This window comes from Coloeus monedula, assembly GCF_965178545.1.
Source record: "Coloeus monedula genome assembly, chromosome: 5".
In the NCBI taxonomy this organism is placed as follows: domain Eukaryota; kingdom Metazoa; phylum Chordata; class Aves; order Passeriformes; family Corvidae; genus Coloeus; species Coloeus monedula.
The window spans coordinates 34,090,070-34,116,944 of record NC_138785.1 but is presented as its reverse complement, the minus strand read 5'-3'; the positions used below and the strand labels follow the sequence as shown (position 1 = coordinate 34,116,944).

The 26,875-nt window shown below is 41.7% G+C and overlaps 1 protein-coding gene across 1 annotated transcript in view; it reads right to left on the bottom strand.

Annotated features, from left to right (window-relative positions):
- Positions 1-26,875, bottom strand: part of EMCN (endomucin) — a gene marked incomplete at its 5' end in the record, with an annotated part of 53,003 nt that overhangs the window by 16,931 nt on the left and 9,197 nt on the right. The window contains 6 exon segments of the mRNA XM_082281319.1: positions 244-309; positions 3,014-3,046; positions 9,997-10,116; positions 17,058-17,165; positions 17,565-17,666; positions 19,864-19,923. Coding sequence (XP_082137445.1) covers positions 244-309; positions 3,014-3,046; positions 9,997-10,116; positions 17,058-17,165; positions 17,565-17,666; positions 19,864-19,923 — 489 coding nt within the window.

The window sequence follows — 26,875 nt, the reverse complement described above, 5'->3', positions numbered from 1 at the left end:
TTTTACCACTCTGAATCAATCCTGTGCTGCTCTACAGTGAGAGCGGTGTAAACTTACCAAGCTCTGTTTTTCTTTGAGAGGAGTTTTATAACCAGCATTTAAATGGTTTGTAATAGGGCTTAAGTCCAGTAAGGCTACAAATAAAAATGCCAGTTTAATTTGTCTGCTGTGCCAATCACTCATCAAAAGCAAAAGTGGCCAGCTCAAAACTCAAAAGCCATACAGTTAAGTAAGAATACTCACTAGAATAGCGGATATCACTCCCTGTCTGAGTCTGGTTTCCAGAACTGCTTTTAGGATTTCCAGAAGCTAGACATGCAAAAGAAATATTGCCTTTCAGGTAAACATGTATTGCCAGAATTCCCCAAACAACTCCCTCTGAAAAATCACCCTCCCAAAGCAACTTCTGTGTCCCCAGTTCTGGAGCTTCAACTTGGTGCTTCACATCTATATTTCTTCTAAATAATACTTGGAAAACTTGACAAGAGGGGTGGAAAAGTTTATCTAGCATGGCCTAGAAGAAACACACACTTTGTATGGGTGCAGATCTCCCTAGGATTGTCTGCTTGTCCACTTACAGGTTGTGAGCTACAAAGTTTTTCACTTTGAGGAGGTTATGGTACTGTTCAACATTGAAAAGAACTTTTAACAAGTAAATAAACATGAAAGAGAGTGAAAATTAGACCTGTCTCCAACAGAAGAAAGACCAAAATATTCACTGCTAATTAAAAAAAAAAAAAAAAGTGCTAATAGTAGATGAAGAATTCCAAAGAGGTGCAATATTTGTAGATAGCAAGTTTCTTGAGTGTTGTTATATATGAATGTGCCTGCTCTCTGCCACATTTGGAGAGACCAATGACTGTTGTGAGCCTCTGGGACATTTTTTAGGGCTGGATTTAAAGGAATACATTTCTACCTTCAGGTGCTAATGTGAATTTGAGTCAGGTATCAACAACACAAAATATTTATTACCTGGCTGCATACAGCCTATGAAAAAACAATGACTAAACTTCCAGAGAGAAAACAGAAACTGCATATATCGGTGTTTCCCTGGGTGTAATGTATAACACATGGGATTGCATTCCATATTGGATGGAGGCTTGAGCAGACAAGTGCTCACTGCCACTGAAGGAGCTGACTGGCTGGACAGATGTGATGCAAGGTCAAGCATTTCCATTGCTTGGCTAAATATCAGAAGTGGCTCTCAAACAAAGGCATCTGGGGAAGGTGATCTCTTGAAAAGGGGTCCTAGCAGAGGTTATAACTCCATATAAAGGTGGTGAGAACATGGTTAACAGCCATTGAGGTTTTGTTACTCAGGTACCTACTCACAACCCACACCTGTAGGATCGCATGGTTCCTCTTCCAAAGAACAGAAGAGGGCTCAAATTGTTGGGTGGAAGCTATGAAATTAGTTAAGTCATTAAAACCAATTTCTTATGGCCATTTTGAGGTCTAGAATACAATTTTGCTCTACTAAGTCTCTGAAAGACATGTCCCTGTTTTTACAGAAACTTTTGTATAGGCAGTACTTGTAACTCTAATCCATGGAGTTACAGTAACAAATAAGGTTTGTTTTTCCCAACCGTGTAGGAATTCCCCTTCCTTGCAAAACTGATTTTAAACTTATGCCCACTATTAAAAAATGTTTTTGTGGTTGTTTTCTTTCCCCCTTCCCCACTCTTCTACCCTTATTTGTCTGGACACAGTCAGAAACCTCCTGGGGAAAAATTATCACTTACTAAGTGTTTGTGTGGTGCCTAAACAATACAGTCATAACTGAGACATTCTGATGCTATAGTGCAGGAAACAATCATTGCCCAAGACTTTATCTCTGAAAAATGACTGTTTCTTTAAAGTAGAAATTCTTTTTCCCTTGGTGCCTGTTTGCTGAGGGGTGATAATGTAAGGTTGGAAACTGAGCCATCATCAAGTGACTAAAATAATTCCTATGAATTCTTAATTCCATGTGATTGCTTCAGATTTCCCAAGGAAATACTACTGCCTTTTTTTTACCTTATCTATTATACTACATGATATAGAGGGCAAGCAGGCAATTATCACAGCAATGAGTTACCCTGGATACTGACTGGAAATGTCAACAGAAACAAACTGCACTGAAAAACAGGAATATGCATCCCTGCATTTGTGCAGGAGATGTGTGCCCCTCCTCAGGAGAAAAACTGAGGACTGAAATCCACTGTGTTTTTTTCCTGGTTATGTGTTAATTGACCAAGATGTGAGTAATCAAGGAAAGAAAAAACCATAGGTCAGCATTTTAACTACTTGTGACCATCAATAAGAAACATGACAGCTGAAAAGAAACAGTACTGAACAAAATAGAGTGAGGAACTAAAACCTTAAGCTCATTTCCCCACTTCTTTCATTAAAGTCTCACAAGTCAGCCAATCCTGTCTAGTTTCTCTGGATCTCAAAGGTATTTTCCAGTTATGGAATAATCTGGGATCAGAATAAAAATGAATTGGAGAAATACATCCATCATGGTAATAGGAGTGCCAAGATTCTGCAGGCAGCGGCAGCAAGAACTGCAGAGACCAGTACAGAAGAGACTGTTTCCTGATAAGCCCAGAGAAAGGAAAATAGGACAATACAGGTTCATTAGCACAGGAAACTTGCCTTACTCTGGGACTTGTTGCTTCTAACTACAGGGTGAGGAATGAGAGCCTGGCAAGAACAAGTGCCTTGGTAAACACTCTATTTATATCAGCTTCCCATGGCATCATGTAATATGCCAGGCCTGATTTTTTTTGTATCTGCTAGCATTCCAGTATCTGCTAGTCCAACATGGTACTCGGCTGAAATCACAGCCAAGTTACTCAATGCTACAAGCTGAACATCACTTTTCTGCTTCTCTGTACTGTGTGTCAGGTTCATTATTCCCCTAGATCCTTCTTGCTCCCTGAACATTTCCTTTCCTCAGACTGTCCCTTTCCCACCCACACCAGCCTTTTTTCATTGGTGTGCATAGAGCAAACCCTTATATTGCTCTTACTTGTTAAACTTGTTGGAGAGCTCACGGGAAGGCCTGCAATAAAACAGAAGGAATAGTTTTGTTAGTATCTGTTTTAGACATCCAGAGTCTTCACATCATGCAAACTGGCAGGCTCTAGCAACATGCCAACACCATTCCCAAGCCCAGAAAGTCTGAGCTGTGACATCACTTATAGATGGGAGCAGAATCCGAAGCCCAGCCTATGCTAGGTTGTTATTCTGCTCAAGAGAAGAAAATCCTGAATTAATTGATACATTCTTAAAGAACTCCTCCTTCCAAAACCAAGTAAGTGCCTGGGAATGAATAGCTGACCTTTAACTGAGAAGTAAGTGTTTTAATAAAAGAAACTAATTGAGACATATCTTCAAGAGTCACAAAAGCCTTTAAAAATAAATCTTTGTTTATTACCTTGGTGTTTTTGCCTAGCAGACTGCCCAGCAGCAGGAGTAAGAGGCACTGGTAATGAGGAAGAAATTGACCTTACAGAGCACTGGGCACGATGCTTACTGTCTCACTACTGTCAGCTTCCCCCAGCTACTTCACAAGTTTTTGGGGCACAACACATATTTTTTGTTAGCATGCTGCTGTTTCTGTGTGTCTAGACTGTAGCAGGCTTGGAAATTAGGGCAGCTGTGAACACCTCACATTCGTAGGCCAGCTGTGGACAACCATCACTCCCATAAGGACTTTTATTACATTGCATTGAATCTCTTCAAGTCAAAGGGAGACAAGCACCTAACTCCTCTCTGTCTTTGAGAATATCCACCTGTGTGAACTGGCTGCAAAATATTTATCTGCTTGTACAAGACTGACTGTCTTTTGCAAGGGACAAGTGACTGACACTTGGCCTGCCTGGTAAGACCTTTCACACTGGATTACAGGAGCTACCAGGGGAAAAAATACCTCAGGCATTATATATCCTCAGCAGCCACTCATTCTTTTGCGCTATAAATCATAGAATCATTTAGGCTGGAATAGACCTCCAAGATCACGGAGTCCAAATTTTGACCAATCTTCACTTTGACAACTAGACCATGGCACTAAGTGCTACATCCAGTTGTTTCTTGGACACCTTCAAGGATGGAGACTCCACCACCTTCCACCTATTCCAATGCTTGACAACTTTTTTTAAGAAGAAATTCCTCCTGATATCAAACCTGAACCTCCCCTCATGCAACTTGAGGCCATTTCCTCTTGTCCTGTTCCTGGTTGCCTGGGAGAAGAGACCAACACCCACCAGAGTACACTCTCAGGCAGTTGAGGAGAGTGATAAGGTCTCCCCTGAGCCTCCTTTTCACCAGGCTAAATACCCCCAGCTCCCTCAGCTGCTCCTCATAGGAGTTCCCTCCAGACCCTTCCCCAGCTGCATTGCCCCTCTCTGGACATGCTCCAGCACCTCAGTGTCATTCTTGAAGTGAGTGGCACAAAATTGAACACAGGATTTGAGGTGTGGCCTCACCAGTGCTGAGTACAGGAGGAAAATCCCTGCCCTGGTCCTGCTGGCCACATTATTCATGATCCAAGCCAGAATGCCATTGGCCTTCTTGGCCACCTGGGCACACACTGGTTCATGTTCAGACAGCTGTTGACCTGCACCAAATCATAGCATTTGGTTACCTTTCTCAAGGCTAGAGAACATTTTAGAAGTTCCCCTCACTGGGTCTATTCAGTGCTGCCAGAGCATCTGTGGGGGAGTGGTGCCTCTGACCCTGTCCCAAGAGCTCCATGGGAGGATATGACCCACCAGTGTGGCCTCCACATCCCAGCTGTGCCAGGCTGGGGGATCACAGAGGCAACATCATGAAGGCAGCTGTAACTCCAGGCAAGCATTAAACCTCTCCCCTGAGTGCCCAGGTTGCAGTGCCCCTCTAAACCAGGTTCCCCAGGGAGTACAAATCCACTCTTACACCGTCACTGCACTTTCTGAGCTATGGACTGATGCTTTGCACAAAGACAGCTCCTACCAGCAGAGCTGTAACGCGCATTATTCTATTGCTGTGAATATACTCTTTGAAAACCAGAATGCTGCTCGTTTTCCTTCCCTCTACGCCCAATTAAAACCATGGATCACTTCAGCCACTGGGGTGCAAATAACTGCTTTTGCTAGTAGTACATGTGACAAGATTTTAACTGCATTTTAATCACAAACATTCATGAAAAGTATGTTTAGGTTAAAAAGCTAAGTACTTAAAAGTCAGCAGTAAGAGCTCTTCTTGAACATACTAAATATTTGTAATGCTAAGTATCCTGAATATACACAGTTACCTCACCCTGGCTTCCTAGAATGCAGAGGAGACTGTTTTCCTAAGGTTTTTGTCGTCTCATCAATCCATCTGCAAATAGCAATATCACTGTGCTCAAAGAGGATCTCTGTGATAAATCATTAGGCAACATTTGTAGCATGTTTGGGCAACATTACCAACAAAACCAAGCAAAAGCTTTCAGGAAGTTAATAAACCGCTTGTCAAAGGAACAACACAGAGTACAGAATGCAGCAGAACACATACCTGGCATTAAGGAAACATCCTAACATGACATGATTGCTGCTTACCAGAATACTGCCTTTCCTTCAGCCTGTAAGACGTGGGATGCCATGATAAAAATACCACGCGATCACACAGGATGTGGTCAAACTAGCAAACTGTAAGGCCCTATGTGTGGATATTCTTGGAGAAAGGCAGAAGACTGTCAGCTCTTACAAATAGGTCACTTCTCAGTGAAGTGACTTTGAACCTCTCTCTCAAGTCTGTGGAACTTTCCTTTGAAAGAACATTATAACATAATTATACATTTTCCCTTGCATTCACTCTTGCAAACAAGGTGAAGCATCTTGGCTCAAAGTAAAACAAATAAATAAATAGAAAAAGCATATGAAGCCCAAGACTGTCACCCAAGTTCACCCCAAAGATTTAAGGCTTGTCAAACCTGAATGCAGGTGACATAAGGCTCAGCAAACAGGAGGGGCTGTGGGACATGCTTCAGCACCCACAGGCACAACCGAAAGCCATGCAGCCATCCTGGCCAGACCTTGCCACTTCAATAAACCTAGACAGCAGAAATTACCCCAGGTAGGAAACATGACAGCATCCCCTGCCCTCTCTTTCTGGGCCTCTGTTATTTTTTAACAACTGCACACACCTACACACCATAAAACTACCAGCATCTTTCTGAAAGGTATCTCACCCAGGTTTTGCTAGAGCATGAAAAATTAAATCAGAAAATTCTCATGCCTTCCTCTCTCTCCCTGTCTCCAGTACGCAAGCAAGGCACCAATTCACCCTCTGTTCAGAGATTGCTTAATCCTGCCATGCAAACAAAGCTGGGCTTATCGGAGTGATTCAGCAGGTGCTTTCAGTTTGCATTTTCTAAATAACCATCCAGTGCCCTTTTTGGGGGGGCCTCACATGTTGCTGTTCTCCAGAAAGAGAAGGACAGAAGGAAAAGCAGCATTTCACTGGGTAACAATTACTGTAGTTGCTCTAGCTGCCTGTATAGAGTTTGCTATGTCCTTTGGGTCTGCAAGCAAGATGCTCTGCATAAATAATTTGGGAAGATTTCCAGATTCATCATGAAAAGTGAGGTGTGCAACACTGGCTGTGCAGGTTACCTCCTTGTGCAGTAAGGAGGACAAGGATAAAAAATTTGGCACCTGACCATGGTTTTATTTGAAATTACCTGCCTGAGTCAGTTCAGCACTGGTGAGAAGTTTGACAGATGGAGAAAGAGACCAAAAACTAAACTCTCCCTATTCTGTTCTCCAACAACTGCTACCTAAGCAGCCTGGATACCCTGCAGTTTGCTACTTCTGTTTTTTGGAGTGCAGCCATATCCAACTGTGTTCACTGGCAAAACAAACGAATAAATTTGGCTGATTACTCAGAGGGGATACCACAGTATAAATCAAAGCAAAATTAAAAACTTGAAAAAGGCTTTCTTGCCCTGACCACACCATAGACCTGTAATAGTGTTAACTGAGGCTTTGCTATGTTTTCCATCTCCCAGAAACTTCTATTTTTGTGTCTCTCTCTTTGTGAAGGAGCTGAAGATATGGTGGGTAATTTTTATCTAATATCACTTTCCAGAGTTCCTACAGTTTGTGTACAGAAAGAGTCAAACCCTACTAGTCTTACTCATAAAAATTTTTCTTAGGGAGATGCCTCCTGTGAATCAAGTGAGTAGGATTTATAATTGGAGGAGTGCAATAAAGATATCAATAGATGAAGCAGGTTGATTCATCTGACAGTTTATTATAATAGATCATTTAATCTTACCACCCTGCTGAGTGAACTTAAGCTCATACTGCTTTATGGATTTTTTTTTTTTGTTGTTTAGATCACAGAATAAAAAGCCACAATACTTGCAGTTTCTCAGATGTATTTAGACTCTAATCTCCAACGTTTCATTAATTAAACAGAAGGAGAAAATTAAATATTAGCAAGCAATCCTCTGTGGAGGTGGAGAAGGAGTGGGAGGTATATTACACATGACAGCCAAAGTTAAAGAAGTGCCTGTGTCAATGGCACGCATGCAGGTTGCTCTCTTTGCTAAAAACAGTCCTGATTGCCCCCTCTAGCCTGGGTGAGCACTACGCAGCACCTCCTCTGTGGCTGGTGCTTTCAATCTCCTTTAATACAGCAATACCGTTCTCTGATATTCCTACAGCTTCCTACAGTTCTTTCCTCAGCTCCCCCACTCATCTCAGTCGCTCTCCAGCTCTCTGTAGCACTCCTCCCACACCCTGATCTTTTGATATGGATGATTGGAAATTTCTCTGCAAAGTGTGCTTTCTCCTTTTTCTGCATCAAGAAAGGAAACTTTCACCAAAATGGCATTTTTTTAAAAATGGAAAATGGTCTCAAAACTAAACATATTTAGCCAGCTGAATTATTTTGGTTGGGCATACCAAATAGAAGTGTTCTGGTTTGGATCCATTTCACATTAATTTGTCTTCCTTTGAGCTCCCACACAGAAGATGTGGCTCAGATAGCATAGCTTGCAAGCTGAAGGTATCTCCCACGGGCTGCAGCCTTGGCACACACCAGCCTCTACTCTGGTGAACAAAAGGCATCTAGTCCCTATATAAGCCCCTGAATGCAAAATTCTGGAGACCCAGCAATAAATAATCGAATGGCAGGGAGAGAGGTGGCATTTCCTCCAGCCTCAGCACAGGATGAAACAACTGGCTTCACACTTGCATTGCTTTAAAGTTATCAGGGTGCAGCATATGGCTTCCCCTGGGCCTGAGCAATTGCACACAGGAGAAGGGATCTGTTTAGAAGGAACCAAAATATTTTTTCTTAAAGCCTTTAACACATACAGAGAATAAGGGAGCAAGGGTGGTCTGAGGTGTAACCGTTTGGGATAAGCTACCTAACACATCAGGGTGAGAAAGGGGATTTCTTGCATATACAAGCTTCAAGAAAGAAGCAAGGAGCTGGTGCTGTGAGGAGACAGGAAAGGTGATAGTGTGGAAATCCTGCTGTGGGCAGAAGTGATTTTGAAATGGCAGTTTTATGGGAACTCGGAGCACTGGCTATGCCAATGATACCTAGACTGACTTCCCCTGGATAGATAGGTTCTTTCTGTCTCAGCCAGGCAATTATAGTTCTGGCATCTCGGGTAGTCTCTGAGCTCTAGAAGATTTATTGGTTTTACAGCAGAGTGAGCTGAGTAAGATGATGACTTTTGCAAACAGACACCAGGAAGGTTGTAAAACTTTCTTGATGAATTTTAAATGTAAAATGTAATTGTATACACAGCATAATAGGTAATTCAGTACATGATACATAGTCAGATATGCATTACAATTTAATTTTAACCTGGAGAATTTACCTGTGTGAGAGACCTTTTAATTAAAAATGTTGTAATTTACTGTTTTATTGCAGTACACCAATGGTGAGGTTGCCATACTATGCCTGTATTTGCCACAAGACATGAAACCTAATAGGAAAGCCAAGTAACCCAGGTCACAGTATGTGCACTATGGGGAATGGGCTTATTGAAATAATTGCAAAGAATTCTCTCTGAATCACTGGCCTTGAGTTGACTTTAACTTCCTTAAAATGCTTATAATCTTTTTCCATGCTTCTAAGCATTTCAATGCATACTGAGCATATGATACTGCTCCACTTTCAAATCCAAATCTATCCTTTATGAGAAAAATCACAGTACACACACATGCTTATCTCCCACAAACACAATCCAGCGGTTGTAAACAGAGTCTTGTATCCCTTGGAGGATGTTAAACAATAATAATAATAGTAGGTATATTCAAACAATGACAGCATCCTTGTTGGATTTACACACATGTAGCTAAGAGTAAGTACTAAATGAAGTGAAGGCCCAAGAGACCTTAAGAAGACCTGAAAAAACCTAGGACAAGCTAAGCCAGCTGGAAGCATAACAGATGATCATTCATATGACCTGGGATCTGCATTCACCACAGGGTTTCTTAGTGAATACATACACCAAAACACATCCAGAAAAACAATAAAATCAAATTGGAGTTGGGAAGAATTAATATATTTTTGACCTTGCATGTGACCACGTTGTACTTTGAACAACATAATTTAATTGGTAATATGCATTAAATTTCTCTCCAGATTTTTTTAACAACTGCAAAAATTATAGCTATTTTCTCCTTTGTCTCCTCTGCCTTGCAGACAGAGAATTTATCTTAATGACCTCCTCTGACAGTCAATGCTACACAATGACCTCACACAGCATATATGAAGACCACTATTATTACTTGTAATTTATATCCTCCTGTAATGACACCACATATCTCAACTGAATGTTTGGAAGTTCACCCATCACTCAACAGAACTTCAGGGCTAGATGACATGGACACAGTGTACCCTGCATGAATAAGATGTGGTCCTCATTCCAGAACGAAGCATAGCAAAAGAAGAAAAGACTCAAAATTATTTGCATCATTTTAACTGCTTATATAGAGAGAGAAAGTGTATTTTTTTGAGACTTACCTGAGGTTCCAGAAGCAGAAGTGCTTCCTTCTGTAGAGACTGCAGAAGAAAAAGATCCCGTAGTAGATGCAGCATCCAAACTCCCATTTTGTGCCACTTGCATTCCACTTGCTTGTGTAGCTGGAAATTAGAGAGATGTTCAGCTAAGATGCACCTGCATAAGCACTGTCTTAGATCCTGGACCATTCCTCAGACAAACACTCTGACCATCACAGAAAAGACTTAAGGTAAGAAAGCACTACATCTTCTGGTAACCGCCTCTCAAGGAACAAATCATCCCTATGGAATTGTTACCACTGGCATAGCTGAGGCATCTTCAAAGCACATTGTAGCAAGAGAAACAGCCTCATATCTGTGACAGAAGACAACCCTGAGCTCTGAATTGGGAGCCTAGAATAGTTAGACAATCTTGCACCAAGAGCAACATGAGCAGAAGAGAGAAGCTCAACTTACTGCCCTCCATATTTTCCTTCATTTTAAAAATCAATCAATCAATCAATCAATCAAGCTTCAGTTACAACTATCACATAATGTGACACTGTATAAAGTTGAAGGGATTGCATTTAAGCAAAGAGTTAATTATTTCATTCTGTGCTGTTAACACCTAGGAAATAACATATCCCTGAATATTAATGTATGAAAAATAAATTGTCGTATTTCTGCTCTCAATCAGTCAACAGGAGATCAAGGCTATTGTGTCACAAGATTTACAGCCTAAGGTGAGGCCAAGCAACAGTGCAGGGCATAACCTGAGCCCATGGAACTGAAGGTCACTGAATGACGAGAAATAATTTAAAATATTCCAGCATTGCCCATAATTCCTACGTCTATACTCAAACCTCAGAATAACAACAGGCAAGACAGTGCCTACTGAATAAAACATAGAGGTGCCCAAGAGTAACCTTATACTTCCTGCCTGATACAAATCAGAGAGGCAACTGAGCTGTAAACTATTTTCAGTGCCTCTTCATATGAATTTTAAACACTGAAACTAAAACAACTCTAAGACATGTTTTAGTCAGCGAGCAACATCACACACGCAATATATATCTTGAGGAATGCTTCATCACACAATTTATCTAGAAACTGATTACCAGTTTGGCCCCTTGAAGAACCCAAAGCTCCCTATTCTACCACCACACACCTTTAACTTGGTCCTTCCCTTCCCCTCTTGTTCATTAGATACAGTACCTTAGAAAGGCAAGCTTCAATTTCCAGTAAGCTAAGAAAGAGTGAGTTAGAGCCGCTGGAGTCAGGGGTTTCATATAACTTTGGAAACTGAGAGAAGCTGGGCAGCCAGGGATGGTGTCTTTCAAGGCTGAGGCATGAAAATTATGCAAAACAAGCTTAAGTGCCTAAAACCTTCAGTGGGATTCTAGTGATGAGAAGCAGAATTTCATGTCAGCTTTCTTCAGAAACTTCAGCATTGTACCCCTTCAACATGCAAATCTAACCTGCAGTAGAGATGAGTATAAAAAGCCCCTGTACCTCATTTTTTACTATAGTATAGTGCAAGGATCTGAGAATGTTAACAATTTCTACATTCTCTTCATGGAAGCTTTGAATGAATCTTGAAAAGCAAACTTGTTCCACATTTGAGTCTTATTGTCGTGGCTTCAGACTCAAATTTTATATGTCAAATTTTAATCTGAGATCAATTTTTTAAAATGGAAAGAAACCTGAGGTACCTACCTCTCCCTACAAAATGCACAGGCTTGTAGCAGTAACAGCAGCCATCTTGTGGCTCCCTTGTCATAGGTTAGTAAAGGATTGCATGGGAAAATGAAAAGTAAATTGGAATAACAGTAGGCCTTCATGTGCAGAGACACTCAAACACAAATATGCTTTGTGAACACTGCAAAACAATCAGGTGTGTGGGAGAGAGGAGGAGGGAGGCAGCCAGTTCCCCTGAAACCCCCCAGAGGGCTGTTTTCCCATGGGGATCACTCATTCCACGCATCTTATCAGTCCTGGCAGCAACCCAGCCTCGGGTGCTCCTCTTGTGTTTAGGAGCTGTGAGAACAGATTGTTCTCAGGAACACGGGCTGTGCACTGGATATGCCTTGGCAGGGGATCGGGAGGGGAGGGATGATGGCATTTCCATTTTATTTTTTTAAAAATTTTAATTGGGTGAGATTCTTCCAGTGACCCAGGTAGCACCAGGTATGAACGAAGTATGACTTACACCTTTACCTAGGGCTTAGCATGAAGCTTATTGCATTTATTTCGTCAGACTGCAGAACAGGCTGAGTGCTCCCTGTGAAGGGGTGAAGTAGATGGGCTACAGGGCAAAAATCCGTGTGCCAGTTTTCACCACTTCCAAGACGAAAAACGCAACCTGGTGGGTACGGTTCCCTTAATTCCACTGCAAAATTAAATCCTAGCAACCAAATTCTCTGCTGACTTGTGGCTTTGAAGCAGCTTTTAAGCAGCATCCAAGCCTCATGCCTAATGCACAGCACAGGCTCTACCACCAACACATTTAGCAGATGAGACAGCTTCTGCACCAAAAGCCTGTGGGAACAGAAGCATCTACACCCAGCCACTGCTCATGTACGGAATGCTGCTAGAGATCTGCCTTTCTGGTAAATCCCGTAACTCATCTCTGTGCGAGCTTTAATGTGATCTCGGCGGCAGGAGACAGCACAAGCCCTCGCTGCGGTGGCCGCGCTCCACGCGGGAGCAGGCGGTGGGCTCTGCGCCGTGACTCAGTGCTGTCGGCCCCGCTGACACATCGCTGCAGTCATTCGTCGCGCCTCGCCTCGGCCAGCTGCAGCGGAGATTCCTGCCTGCTGCCAGGGGGAGGCCTGGCCTTGCAGAAGAGCAGCACAGCACAGAAGGGTGGCTGCAGCTGCTGCTGCTGCAAAAGCGCCCGCATCATCGGTTAATGGGTTTGCTGTCAACAGCTGATTATGAATAAAAATGGTAAAGCAGTATAGAGTGTAAAATAGCTGTCCACATGGGGATGATTGCTGCAGCAGCAATCTCTGGTGGTGATGCAGCTCTCCCTGCTGATACTTTGATAAGATAAATGACAGTGTGTTAACACGTATTTGGCAAAGGGATAATCAACAACAGGGAACCTGAAGCTGCTCTGCAAAGCTGCTGTCTGAGCTTCAGGAATTTCCTTGCTCTCTGTGTTCTGAAAACACTTCATTCTCTTTAACCTGCTGAAATTCGACACATATCCTCACTTGATCTTAGCATGGTTTTCTACTTAACCTATGCATAATCCACATATATTATGGCATTTCCCTACAGTACTTTAAATTTTCTTTATGGTAAGCTGTTACCTAACTAGCTTTGACATTGTAAGATGCTTCAAGTAACCCACAAATACTCTGCGTATATTCTGTGCACTGCAAAGAATATAGACATCTGTATTGTATGTGTTGATACCATTCTTGACCAATTAATCAATCAAGGAAAGACTTTTAAGGGGCAAAACGAACTCCACCCAAACCACGTTAAAACACCAGCACAAAAGCTTTGTTAGATGGAAGACTAAGGCTTTTCCCTTGAGCTCATATTTTTAGCATTAACACACATACACATTGCCCCCATAAGCCTGAAAAGCCACTTGCATTAATGAGCGCACAAAAGCTTTGAAAAATCCCGTTGTATCAATCCCAATGACATTTTTGCCCATTCAGAGGAATGGAAATTGGCTAGGGAGGTAACCAAACAGATCTCAGTTTTAATGTTTACATCCATAGTTGATTGCATCTGCTGCCTGCAGCTTTACATTTTCTGGTAAGCAAAACCCCAAAGTATTTTAAAATACGTATTTTAAAACTTGTCTCTGCATAAAATGCCTCAGCAGCCAACTATACTCAGTGTTTACCTATAGTATGAGTTAACAACCTGAGGAAAATTGAGCAATACCTGTTAGTATAATGCTTTTCTGGTAGCGTTCCTGAAGTAAAACTTCCTTTTCAATTACCAGTAGTTTGATTAAAAAAAAAAAAATTAAATCCTCCACTGTTTCCCTTTGTCACTATTTAATAGTTAATATACCATTGCACCATAATGTATCATTATCCAGGAGAGTGGCATGACATCACTCAGAAACACAACAGTCAAAAATCCACTCTTATTTGTCAATTAACACCTTGAATACTGATCTTGCATAAGATGCTTGCTCCGTATCCAAGGGAGGAACAACAGAAATTTTTGTTGCATTTCATTTCTTATTCCCTTTGATAACTTCAAGTGTCCCAGGATACGAAATCCTGATTGCAGATGCAATTTTCTGTGGTGTGACACCATATAAACTCTTGTTTTAAGGGCCTGAACCACACACGTGAGGTCACTGACTAAATGCGAACTCTTGGATTTGACACCTTATCTTGATAAAAAAGAAGGCTAAGGAGACCAGTCTAATGTTGGCTTCTAATACAATAAACAGGGCAGAAAGGCAAGAAGGAGAGATTGTACTTGTGGCCTGCAGAGGAAAAGAACACTGAAGTCTTAAAGGAAAATGAAGGACAAAGATGTTTGCATGATTTCAGTGTATGGAGCACCGGGGGCTTTTCCTGGATCTATAATAAAAGGTGACAGCAGCCACAGAAATTGCAGCAGAGACAGGAAGCCCTGTCAAATCTTAGTTGTGTGAATGCAATCACTTGCTGAAGCTTTTAGCAGGGATTGAAGCAGGGAAAGGGATGACTTCCATTACAAAACAACAGAGGTGCCTGCTTTCTACTAAAAATCAGATGTAGCAAAAGTAAATTTTGAAGTGTCATAAAGGCACCACCAATTTCTGCCTCAGTTTCATACAGCCAGTGCAAAAAAGGGGAGAAATGAGTGCTAGTGAAAAAGAAAAAGAGAGCAGCCAACTTTCCTCTCCTGTCCATTTTGAGAGCAGGAGTCTTGCTGTGCCTGTGCTGGCTTCAGGGAGTGCTGCTCCCCCAGCCCGGTGCTGCTGCCGAGGATGCCGACAGGGGCTGGGAGGATGCAGGGAAGCCAGGGACACCCTGCTGTGCCCATACAGGGGGTGGAAATGCAGGGATGGCTGTAGCCTGCAGCCCGATGGTGGCTGAGGGGTCTGAGGGTTTTCTGCAAGGCCAGTCACACACACACAGCCCCTGTGCCACGCCCTGTCCCAACACCAACACCAACACCTTGTGCCCCATCCCACTCCTTCGTGCTGAAGCCAAGGCTATGATTTTCTTGAAATGTAGACCAGAATTTAGTCTTAAAAACCCACTAAAATTGGTTTTCACATACAGATATTTCCAAGGACTACTTTTGCATTAAAAGATGATCCACATTGTTTTAACTTAGGGCATTTCCGATGTCCAGGACACACTGTCCCAGTTTTCCTTCTTACTAAGGGGATTGAGAGACATGTAAGCCCTGTTTTTAGGTTAATTTACCAAGCATTTTTTAATCACAAGTTGGTGGTGGAGGGTGCTTAGCTTAAATGAGGAGTTTTAAAACGAAATTACAACACAAACAGCTAGGGACTGAACTCTAGCTGATGGGAAGAGAATGCAAGAGGAGTGGAAAAGAAGCACATTGCTGAAAGCTTCTTGCCCAGGCCCATCACACCTCCAGCACCACTGTACCCCCAGCACCAGTTTTTCACTGCAGAGCAGTGGCTGGAGCTAAGCTGCACTGGCAGGCATGCCTTTCCTCATTAGCTTTCCTTCCCCTGCTGGGAGCTCTACCTGTCACCAAGGTTTAGTTCCAGGTGGCTGTGCTGCTCCGGTACCCACAAGCCGGGAACCTCTGCCAAGCTGAAAGGACCAGGAATCACATCCGTAATGCAACGTGCCATGCTGTGGGCTTCTGACAGGCCTGCAGTGTCACAAATGCAAGCTTTAAGAGATTCTTTGGGGCCTTTGGTATCACTTTGAGCAGCCTGTGCGCTGGCCAGGCTGTGTGTATTCTCTGACTCATTGACACTGGCATTTAAAAGCCAAGCCAAAACCCCAAAGGTTTTGGGCTGACAGTCAGACCACTCCTTACACAATGCACAGCAGGAAAGCTGCATCAGTAGAAAATGAAACCACAAAGCGAAAGGGGAATAGTTCTTCAGGCAGCTTAGCAGGCTTGGGTCCATGAAGGGTGGCTTTAAAGGAAAATCTGCACAAAGAAAGCATACAGACTGCTTCACAGGAGTCCCTTTTTAGGCAAATTAGCCAAGGGAAGAGAAGTCACATTCTAATAATTTGTCACAGTTCAGTATGCTATAAACATCAATTCTGAGTGCATTGGTGTGCCACTGACTACCGAGATAAATATCTGGAGGGTTTATTTTTAACTTTTTAGTTAATTAAATATTAAAAAAAAATGAGTGTTTCAAAGCTCTGGTTCATCAAAAGACTGGAGCAAACATTTACGGTGCACATCACAGACAAACAAGGGAGACTGAATTTCGTCTTAAGTTTACGAAGGTTCTTTTGGAGGTTATTATACTTTTTAAAATTAACCCAAATACTTTGCTGGGTATGTGGGTTTGATTTTTTTTGTTTGGTTGGGTTTTTGTTTGGGGTTTTTGTGGGTTTTTTGTTTATTTATTTGGGGGTTTTGTTTGTTTGGTTTTGTGTTTCTTTTTTTTCTAAAATCCAATCTGATATTCCAGGCCAACACACTTGGTATTCCGAAGATTTATGGGAAATAAAAGTACCTTAAAGAAGTTTCTTATAAAAATAAGAAACAAGGGGGTGTTGTTTTGACACCATTCTGATCACAAAGAATAATTTTTTTTGACTAAATGTTTATTGGAAAAAAAAACCCAAACAAAGAAGAAAGTAAAATTAAAACTGTTCCAAATACATCTCTCCCAATTACAGGGAGATTAAAATCCAGTGTAATGGCTTCAGATCACCTCCATTACAAATTAAAGGTGTAACTTTCTTTGTGGGGGATTCTAGGGCAAGATTCATTAAAGATATATAATATGGTAGGATGAATAGCTCTGCTTCCCCAAATCACCAAATCCAAATCACCAATCACCAAGCTACTCTCTTTTTGACCTCTTTTTACTGTTTCGCAGTTCTACAGAAATGTAGCATAGAATGAATCAGAAATGGCTCAATGAAATCATCACTTACTGTTTGCTGTGCTGAAACTTGTATTTGCTGCTGAAGTCACCACTGGTGGTCGTGGTGTTGTACCTTGTGTTGCTTGTTTTGTAGCATCAGTTGAAGGAGGCGTGGAGTCTAACATAGGAAAGACATTCAATTTATTTCCTCAATTTTGTAAACACACATAAAACACACCTAACTACCCTGCTTGCAGCCTGATTTTAAATTATCAAGATGATATTTAATTTAAATTCAAGAATAACAGGGGCAGGGTCCCCTTCACTGCAGAAAAAGCCACTCCCTGTCCCATAGGTGGGTCATCCCACTGAAGACAAGCCTGTGATAATGCAGTTGGAAGGCATAGCTTGGAGCTTCCTTTAAGACTGACCAAACAGAAGCTCCTGCACACATCTGCAAGGTTTCACCAAAGAGTTCACTCTCTGTAAAACAAATTCCCAAACCAAGAGACACTCCGGCTTAATTTCCTCAATGATCACTAGAACAGCATCAGTTAACTTGGAGATTTTCACTTACTGCTTGTGGTGGTTTCACTTGCAGCTCTGGTTGAATTTGCTGCCAGCACTGATGCTGTCAATGATGTTGCCTGTGAAGCTGTCATATTCACAGGATCCACTACTGCAAGAAAGGCATTCACATCATTATTGATTTATTTTATCATGCCTAAAACAAAAGTCACATTCTTCTAGCTGTGTTCTCTTACCAAGGCAGTGAATTCCTGTTTAAAGGCTGGCCCTTACAGAGCTTTATTACCCACATATTTTGAAAGACGATTGAAAGGGTTGATTTCAGGGGGAGATTTGGCCTGTGAACAATCTGCAAGTTGCCTACTGAAAGGTAGCCACTGTACCTTCCAGCCAGCCCCTAAAGGAGAGGCACATGATCTTTGGGGGTTATATAGAGGTGCTTGGTGTGACTTCTAAGGGAAGAAGTGAGGGGAAAGGAGCCTGGTGTGGATGGATGGGTTCACTGTGCTGCTGGACTACCCCTCTGAGCAGCACTTTGCTGCATACCTGTTTAGCAGGAGAAGGGATGTAAAATCTCCATATAGATCACAGGTAAAGAGATGAAGGGGAACAGACTCCACTAGTGTTTGGGCAATTTTTTCCTGTGCTTGCCCACCCTGAGACACATTTGAGTCTTCTTCCTCTGCACTCAGATTTCTGGGGTAAAAGGAGCACCCAGCAGGCCTTCCTCTTTGGAGTACAGTAACGCTTAGGACATTGTGGGTGATATGAATAGTATTCTCTAATAAATGATATTCCTTGGGGTGAACTCGGTGCCCTTTGTATGGTGGCTCCTGTTTCTCTCTTCGAGAGAAGTGAGACTTGGAGGAGGGGAAAGGGCTCCTGCAGGCAGCAGGGATCCCTTCCCAGATACTGCTGATATGGACAGATGGGAGCAGAGTTGCCCAAACATCACTAAAGCAATAGCAAGGTTTAAATCACCTTGTCTTGCTGTGTATGGATGGCATCCTGCAGGTTCCATGTACCCCTGGCACTTGCTCAAAGGAATGGACTTACCAAATTACAGCCAGGGAATCTGGACTAAAAAACCCCACAACGAACCAATTTAAGAGTTGAGTTTTCAATTCTGTAATCTAAGGCAAACAGGAAGTGCTACTGTGAGCTACAGAGGCTCATGTAAATACCTGACAACTAGTACCTCTACCTACCTACTACCTCTTCTAGCATTTTTAATGGATGGCATACATGAAGGAACAGGAATAAAGCATTACATGTAATTTTCTCTCATATGACTTAAGTACTTCTAAATGCAACATTCACACTGGAACTTTTAAAATATAACTCATACTCTCTTTCTCTGCTCTCAGTTTTCTGGCTGTTCACCTAGAATAGCAATGCCTCAAGGAATGCCCCCCCCTTGTTCCACACTCACAAATTGCTTTAATCTCATACTGGTTTTCTAATGCTTTTCTCATAGTGGCATAAATACCAACACTGCTTTCCCTTCCATGAAAAAAAGCTGCAAGAAAAATTTCAGTGAAACATTCAAAGAGCTAATTCACTGTGAGGTGTTGGGCCTTTATGAAGTGTCTTTTAAACAGACATAAACATCAGGGTTTTTGAGAACTCCATAAAAGAACTGCAACACAATTTGAATAGATCTAAATCTTCTGCTGTAACAAACATAATACATGCATATTTCACCTGGTTGTATCTTATCCACCTCCATTACTAGCACTTCAAGTGTATACTTCATAATCTCAGTGCTTTCAGCCCCACAGCAGACTCATATAAAAAAATAGAATACTGTGTCCATGTTTTCTTCTCTCACACGTATAACTTCTTGGATGCAGCAGTCTTCAACATTCAGACTAATAAAGGAGTTCACATAATTGAAATATGGTCAATATTGATTTTTCATATATTTTCATAACAAAGCTGCACAATAAAGAGAATTGAATGTGACAGTCGAAGTTGTAGACCAGAAACACAGATTTTTAATGTCTGAAACAAGTATTTTCTCTGTTAAGTCTTCTTGAACTGGCAGTCTTTGGTAATTTATTACTCTCTGGTCTCATTTGAACCACTCCTTGAGAGTTTAGGAACTCACAGAACCTTTTTCACCTGAAACAAAAAGCGTAGCCTGCTTAAATTAACTGGCTCCATACTAAGATACTTCAATCCTTCATTTGCAACAGAGTTTCATTAGAGACTCAGGGAAATACATTGCTCTACAATCAGCCTGTAAGAAATAATTCACCCAATTTTGCCCAGAAGCTGGAAAAGCTGAGGCTAGAAAGACAACAGGATCTTCAGAACACCAGATAACAGCGAATTGGAGCTCTTACCAGCTTTTGATTTTACTGCAGAAGTGCTTTCACTGCCAGTAGTGGTTTGATTGCCATCTTCTGAAAGAAACGCAGAAAGAATCACGTCACTTCTGCACATTCCAGACCTATTTAGCACTACAAAGTCATAATACCAGAGAGCAGCAAGGACCTTCCTGGAAAATCAAGTTCAGAAGCTTATTAGCAGAAGCAACAAAATCATGTAACTGCTACCAACCTTGTCAAGCTGTATCCTAAATCCCTTCATTTTGCCCTGACTGCTGTAATGGGGAGCATCTGCTGCTGCCTCCCACCTCGGACTACGGTGCAGTTTTCCCACTGGTGTCTCCCAGACTTGTTGGTAGGGGGAGATGGAGCAAATTAAAGTTTTTTGCTCTCTCCTCCTCTCCTTGAGTACAACCACAGCTGCTCTGAGTCTTCAGGGTGGAGGATTAACTAAAATAACTGGCCACTGGAGTAAGGAGCTCTTCTCCTGTCTTGAAGTAACAAGATTGTACTTGCTCCCTGGCTAGTATAAGCACTTCAGGAAGGCTTTTCAGCATTACCCTGATCCCTAAATGTGAGAGGAAGAGGAGAATTCACAGAGCATGGCTTGAGAAGCACCACATTGAGTAATGACTGATGTTCTCCATTGTCCTCAACGCAGTGCTCCAGCTATTGGGATTTTACTGCCATAAATGATGCCAGTCTTAAAAGGTCATTAGTAGGTGCCTCTTCAATCTTACAGAACAAATAAATCATTCAAAAAAGAAACTTCAACAAACAAAAAGAAAAGTAATTTCTGTCTCTTCTTACTGTGTTGAAAGCTTGTAACAGCATAACTCAACAAGTGTTTTGGCTTCAAGCAAGATTTTCAGTCTTATTGCTAGGATGTTCATATTTTTCTACTAAAAGAAGTTGGGGGTGTTGGAGGGGGTGAAAAAGCTACACTGACTCAGAAACAGGCATTTCTCAACCATTTTAGATGGCTGTGAGACAAGTACGGGTACATTTGTGGAGGAATAGATCAGCTCTGTAACTGAATGGGAGAGGAAAATGGCACCGGCTAATCTGCATGTGCTGTCAGATTTGAAGCATGACATCCTGTCAGGCTGCATTAGCATGCTGTAATACAGACATGCTAAACTGAGTCAGGACACCATGTCAGTGTTCTTGTGTGACTCCATTCATGGTAATATCTGCTGGCATTCTCTCTTTTGAGAGAACAGTCAGAACAGTCAGTTTTGTTCCCTTTGCTCAGTGTACTGCGCTCCGATTAACATTTCACAAGCATCACCCGAAGCCTGCAAGAGCCACAGATCTAACCTGGAAAAAAAAAAAAAAATACAGTTGCAGGGGCTCTGCAGAAATGTATTAAGGTTTAACCAAATGAGCCCTTACAACTTCTCTCCAAGCAGTGTGCCCTCTTGGCACCTGCATATGTGTAATAGGTCTCAGCCCTTTCCCAGTGAGTCTTACTTTCTTGGGCATCTTTTCTAGGTATGCTGTTGCCTTCATAATGCCTTGTCACAGCACATGCTGGCCCAGTTTGATATGGGCATATCCCATATAAAATTAAATGAGTCCTCTATGGGCCTGCTGCTGCCCCAGCTCTACTCCCCAGAACACAGTCACACCATGCACAGACTCGTGCACACTGCATTTAAAATACAGGTTTTCTTGCCATTTAGTTACCCAGTCACAGTAATGCTTCATAGCCCACACTTGAAATAATTGGAAAACAAATTTTATCCAGAGAGACCTAAAGGCAATCTTGTTTCCCTAAACAGTGAACATTTTTCCATCTCTTCATTCTCTTTATGCGCTGCTGACAAAGCTCCTGTAATCTCCCACACCACAAGGCCACAGCAGTAGAACAGAATGTTTTTTCAACAGTGCCTACATTTCATATGGTTTTGTTTTAACATACCTCAGTATCTACCATGTCTGTAATGCCAGCTAAATGTACTAGCTGGCCAATCAGCTCGTTCCCAAACTCACTCTTCCCAAAACTCTAACTCGGCACGACTTTGTAGAAAGCTCACTGCAATATTTAGATTATTCATCCTTTAAAGGTGTTCCATTTAATAACCATGTTGATAGGCCAAGATTTCCTTAAAACTAAAAAAATGTGAATATAAGTCACAGTTTTATTATGACTCACTATAGGTTGATTTTATCACAGGTTAGAGATAAACTAAGGTAAATTCAATTAACAGAGTACAATAGAGTTTTATGAATTAATTGTTTTCTTGAAATGGTGAATAATTAAGTATACTTTAAAATAAGTTGAAAGCAAGATATAAGAATGTTTAAAACTTGACAGGATGGGGGGAACTGTTTGATTAAAAGAAATGATAGAACTGGTGGCTTATTATGCTCTTATTTGCAATGTTAAATTGTAACTAAGGAGAATCCTATGGGGGATAAAAGCAAGAGATTAAAAATGATAGAGAAAATAATTTTCATCCATTAGAGACTGCTGATAGACAAAGAAAAGGACAGAAATCTTCATTTTTCTGCTCATGTCAGGTCGGCTGCAGCCTCAGATGATGGACAACTAAGTAAAGTTACAACTGCATGTTTTTTAGCAAATTTGAATGCAGTGATCCCTTTGATATGAGAGCACCTTGATGTACTCTGATGTAGGAGTAGCCAAATTTACTCAGCAACTGCTCCCACACAGAAACCACTGCTATTTGCTGTGTTTGCTGGCAATAAACCCAGCTAAAAGAGCACAGGTAACCTGTGATGCAGCATCCTTGAGTCTGGAGAATGCACATGGGGCTAAAAGGTTCTCAGACACTACACTGGGCTAAGTAAAGGAGGGATGATGGTGGTGGTAACATCCAAAAAGAAAAAAAAGAACAAACCAGGTCTTAAAGCAGATAATAAGGCAAGAAGAAATACAAACCAGGAGAAATGTAAAAGGAGAGGAAGAAAAGAAGGGAAGGGCAGAAAGGCCTAGAGACAGTAAGACAGGCAGGGTGGCAGGGAAAAATAAGGAGGAATTAAGAAGATATCCAAGAACATGTGACACATGGCCACAAAACCAAACTAAAAAGAGAGTAACTGTTGTGATTTGTTTGGTTGGTTTTTTTTCTCTTTTAGTTTCACAGAATTTCCATTTATTGTCTTTTCTAGCTTAGATTTAAATGGTGTATTTGTTCTAAAATGAAAGCAATACTACATTCATTGGTCTTTAGATTTTGAAATGGATGAACTGAAACACTGAACTTACTTTCTGCTATTAAATTCAGAAGGGGTCCCTGAATTTAGACAGGACTGACCAATAGGCACAGTTGTCCTAAAACTACAGCTTTTGATGTAGGCTTTAGTCTCTAAGATCTGAGCTTAGAGTTCTCACAACCTCTTAGCTCTCTCTCTTATTATTTTTACTTTTACAGTGGAGAGATAAACAGGTTCTGACCTCGTGTTAATTAGATGCCTGTCATTGCTATAATCAGGACAGGAAACAAAAAGGAATGACTGCACGTTATTATATCGGTAATTCTTTTTATACCCTACAGGACACCACAGGGCAAAAACTATGAAGTTTAAAACACCACATGAAACAGATAACACAAAATTGAATGCCAAAGCAATTTTTGAAGATTAATAGATTGTTCAAAGTACATATTGATTCTATTCATTACATGAATTACTGAATTTAAGTGCTGTCTGGTTTGGCATCAATATTTAACTTTGAAAAGAAATTATTTTTATGGGAAAGTCACTATTGTTACAGATAACAAGTGGAATGGCTGTTTGACATTTCTTTCACTTGACAGTGCACTAGATAGACAAAACGGTGTGATTAAAATCCTTCCATTCAGATGAAATACTTGGTCCAGCTTCAGAATGTTGTTAAGAAGCGTATGGATTCCTGGAGGTGGGAAGTTACTGGAGAACTATAAAAATCACCAAGAGTCTAGAGAAAAATGACCTCTCAGGAAAGATTGCAAAAATTGCATTTGTTCAGCCTAGAGAGGAAAGGATCAGTGGAAGGCACAGCAACAGCAGTAGGTGAGGAGCTGCAGCCAAGACAAAGGAATAAACTTATGTCCACTGAAGTTTTGAATGAGAAGTAATGGACAAGGGAAATTTGGACTGTAAACTCTACAGGTATTCCAGTGCCTGTGTCAAACTATTGGCATAACAGCCAGAAGCTGGTGTTTTAACCATTTTGCTGATGAGGATGTAATATATTCCCACTCAAAACCTGACCAATGCTCTACAGGCTGTAGCTGGGAACAATTACCAAAGACATGTCCTAAGGAAACCTGTACATAATAATTCCTTGCTTCAAGGTTATAAAGCAGAATCTACAGGTGTTGATATTATGTTTGTTTATTATATATTATCATAGAATCACAGAATGGTTTGGGTGGGAAGGGACCTTAAAGATCATCTTGTTCCAACCTCCCTGCTGTTGGCAGGGACACCTTCCACTAGACCAGTTTGCTCAGAGGTCCATCCAGTCTGGTCTTGAACACTTCCGGGGATGACGCATCCACAGCTTCCCTAGGCAACCTGTTCCAGTACCTTACCACCCTGACTAATTCTGCCCTAATTCTAGTAAAAAATTTATTCCTAATACGTAATCTAAACCTACTCTCTTTCAGGATGTTATATTATGGTTGTTTGTGTGACCCTGGGCCTTTGCAACTACACACAAATCATGGAGAAGTCAAAATTTTTTCAATTTCTGTTTTTCCACACCATCAGAAATAGTGATCACTTTCTAGCCCATGATAATTCTGCTAGCCCTCATGACCATGAAAGAGCCTCTGTAACCACTGTTCCAGCAGTACCCATGTAAAGACTGTATAGTTCATAAAAAACAAAATTGTCCTTTCTCGAGAAAGTGACAGCTGTCCTTGTAAGAAAATCTGGTACAGATCTGGGAACTCAAAGTTCCTAAGAAATAGCTGCTGCCTGACAATGTACACAACTTGTTTACTCTTACCTTTAAGCTCTGTTGTCTGGTACATTTTCTCTTTCATTTAATGCTGCTTCATTTTTACGTTCTCTTATCTGATCTTTCCCCAGGCCCAGTACAGTCCTTGCACTTCTCTTATTTCAGTTTTCACTACTCATTTGTATTTCTTTCCGCTGCATGACCCTTTACCCTAAACCCTGAGATAAATTTTTTTCTTTTGTAATGCATTTTTGTGTAAAGGTTCATACATTATCCAAAGAACAAAAATACAGATGTACTGTTAGAAGAGGTTTAAGTGCAATTTTAACAGTGTTGTTTGAAACCATCAACTCCTTTCTTGCTATTTGAAGATCACAAATAAAAAATCTATTAGTGAAACACTCCAGAGACAAATTTTTTAAAAAAAGGAATACCACCCCACTCCCCCTGATATTTTCTTCTGGAAGAATTAATTTTATAGAAGTAATATTGTTTCTAGTGCATTTAATCCTTAAGGACTCACCCTTCAGATTTTCCCTCTATAGTCACATCAACTAGATTTTTAATGGGAATCAAGGTTCTGATGTAACCCCGTAAATGGCCAAAGCTGATAACAGTGTGTAGTGAAGGATATTAAATTAAACAAAGCCATGTGAAAACTTCATGAATTTGAAGCAAACTCAAAAAACCTCACAACACTCATGTTTTCATGTCTCTTTAGTATGCAAAGCAATACTCACAGTGTGGCAGGCCTCATGCATGCGTTCAGATGTTCCTGTAACAGGACCTGCACACAACCACTCAGGCTGTGACAGCACCTGGTGAAAGGAAAGCTGTGTCCCCAGTAACAGCCCCATGCTGGGTCACTGCCACTTCGCTATTGTCAAGAGCCAGAATTGCACAGTGTTTTTCCAGCCTGGCCTCACAATGGTTTTGCACTGCTGCAAAAGCTCTTAACGCAGCCTCCTGCAATGTAAGCCGTTTTCCACCTCGGGATTTTATCTGCTGTGAATATCTTACATTAGCAGCTGGAGGGACAAAGTAGACCCTGAACAAAGTTACACTGGCCATGGTTAAGGTGAACGCCTGTGAGATGTATTTAGATATTACAGGCAATGCTAAAAATGATAAGGCAGGGAGAAAGGCCACATCCTTTGCTGCCTGATGCCAATCAGCTGAAAGCCTGTGATTCCTGCTGCCTAGGGAGGTGGGAAACCACCTCCGGTTTGCCAAGCTGCTACCTTCCTTTCAGTCACGTCTCTCTTCAGCAACAAACCAAAAACACATTATGAAAATCCTACATGTGGAGATCTTGCATTTAAAGTCTACTTTCTACTTCTTCACTGTAGCTGCTGGTCATGGTTTGCAGGCTGGTGTCACACGACAGAGACAGCCTGCTGCAAAAGAGTGGGAAAAACTTATAGGCATGAGCATAGGGAAAGACACAAAGGCAGGAAGAAGCAGCTCCTGGGCCACCGACACAACACTCTTCCTTTAAACGGCAAAAGCACCTGGAAACAGGTGAAAGAGATGGATATTAGGGAAGGGAGAGCATAAATGCAAAGCCCCGTAGCTGGGAAAGGAGGCAGGGACAGGGCTCCTCCTGCATGGCATGGGAACAGGCAGCAGCAATTGGGGTAATGTGGGATTTGGTTTCTGCAGAGGAAACATAAACTGGGTGGGCTGGAGGCAGCCAGCAGCAAGAGCTGAGGGGAGGAAGGAAAGGGAGGTAGCTGCCACAATTTTTCCAGCAGGGACCAGGGAGAAGGCAGGAAATGCAGCTTCGGTGCCAGCACTGCCCCAGAGCTCCTCCTGCTCACTCAGGCGTGTGGGGCTAGCATGACCCAACACTAAGCACTAGCAGAGAGCTCCTGGGAATTACCAATCCCCAGGCAAAAAGCTCCCACAAAGCCTGCTCACAGCACCCAGCAAACAGCTCCTGCATAGGGATCTGCTGCACAGAGAAATATTGACAAGGCAGCTGCCAAGGCCGCTGAGGGCTCCCCTCCTCAAAACGTTAATGAGAAGCTTTGGATGAGTGCCCCCGTGTTACTGAGTATTTGAAACAACCCAAGCACAGCATGATTTGCCTCTCTGCAGATGTGGACATAG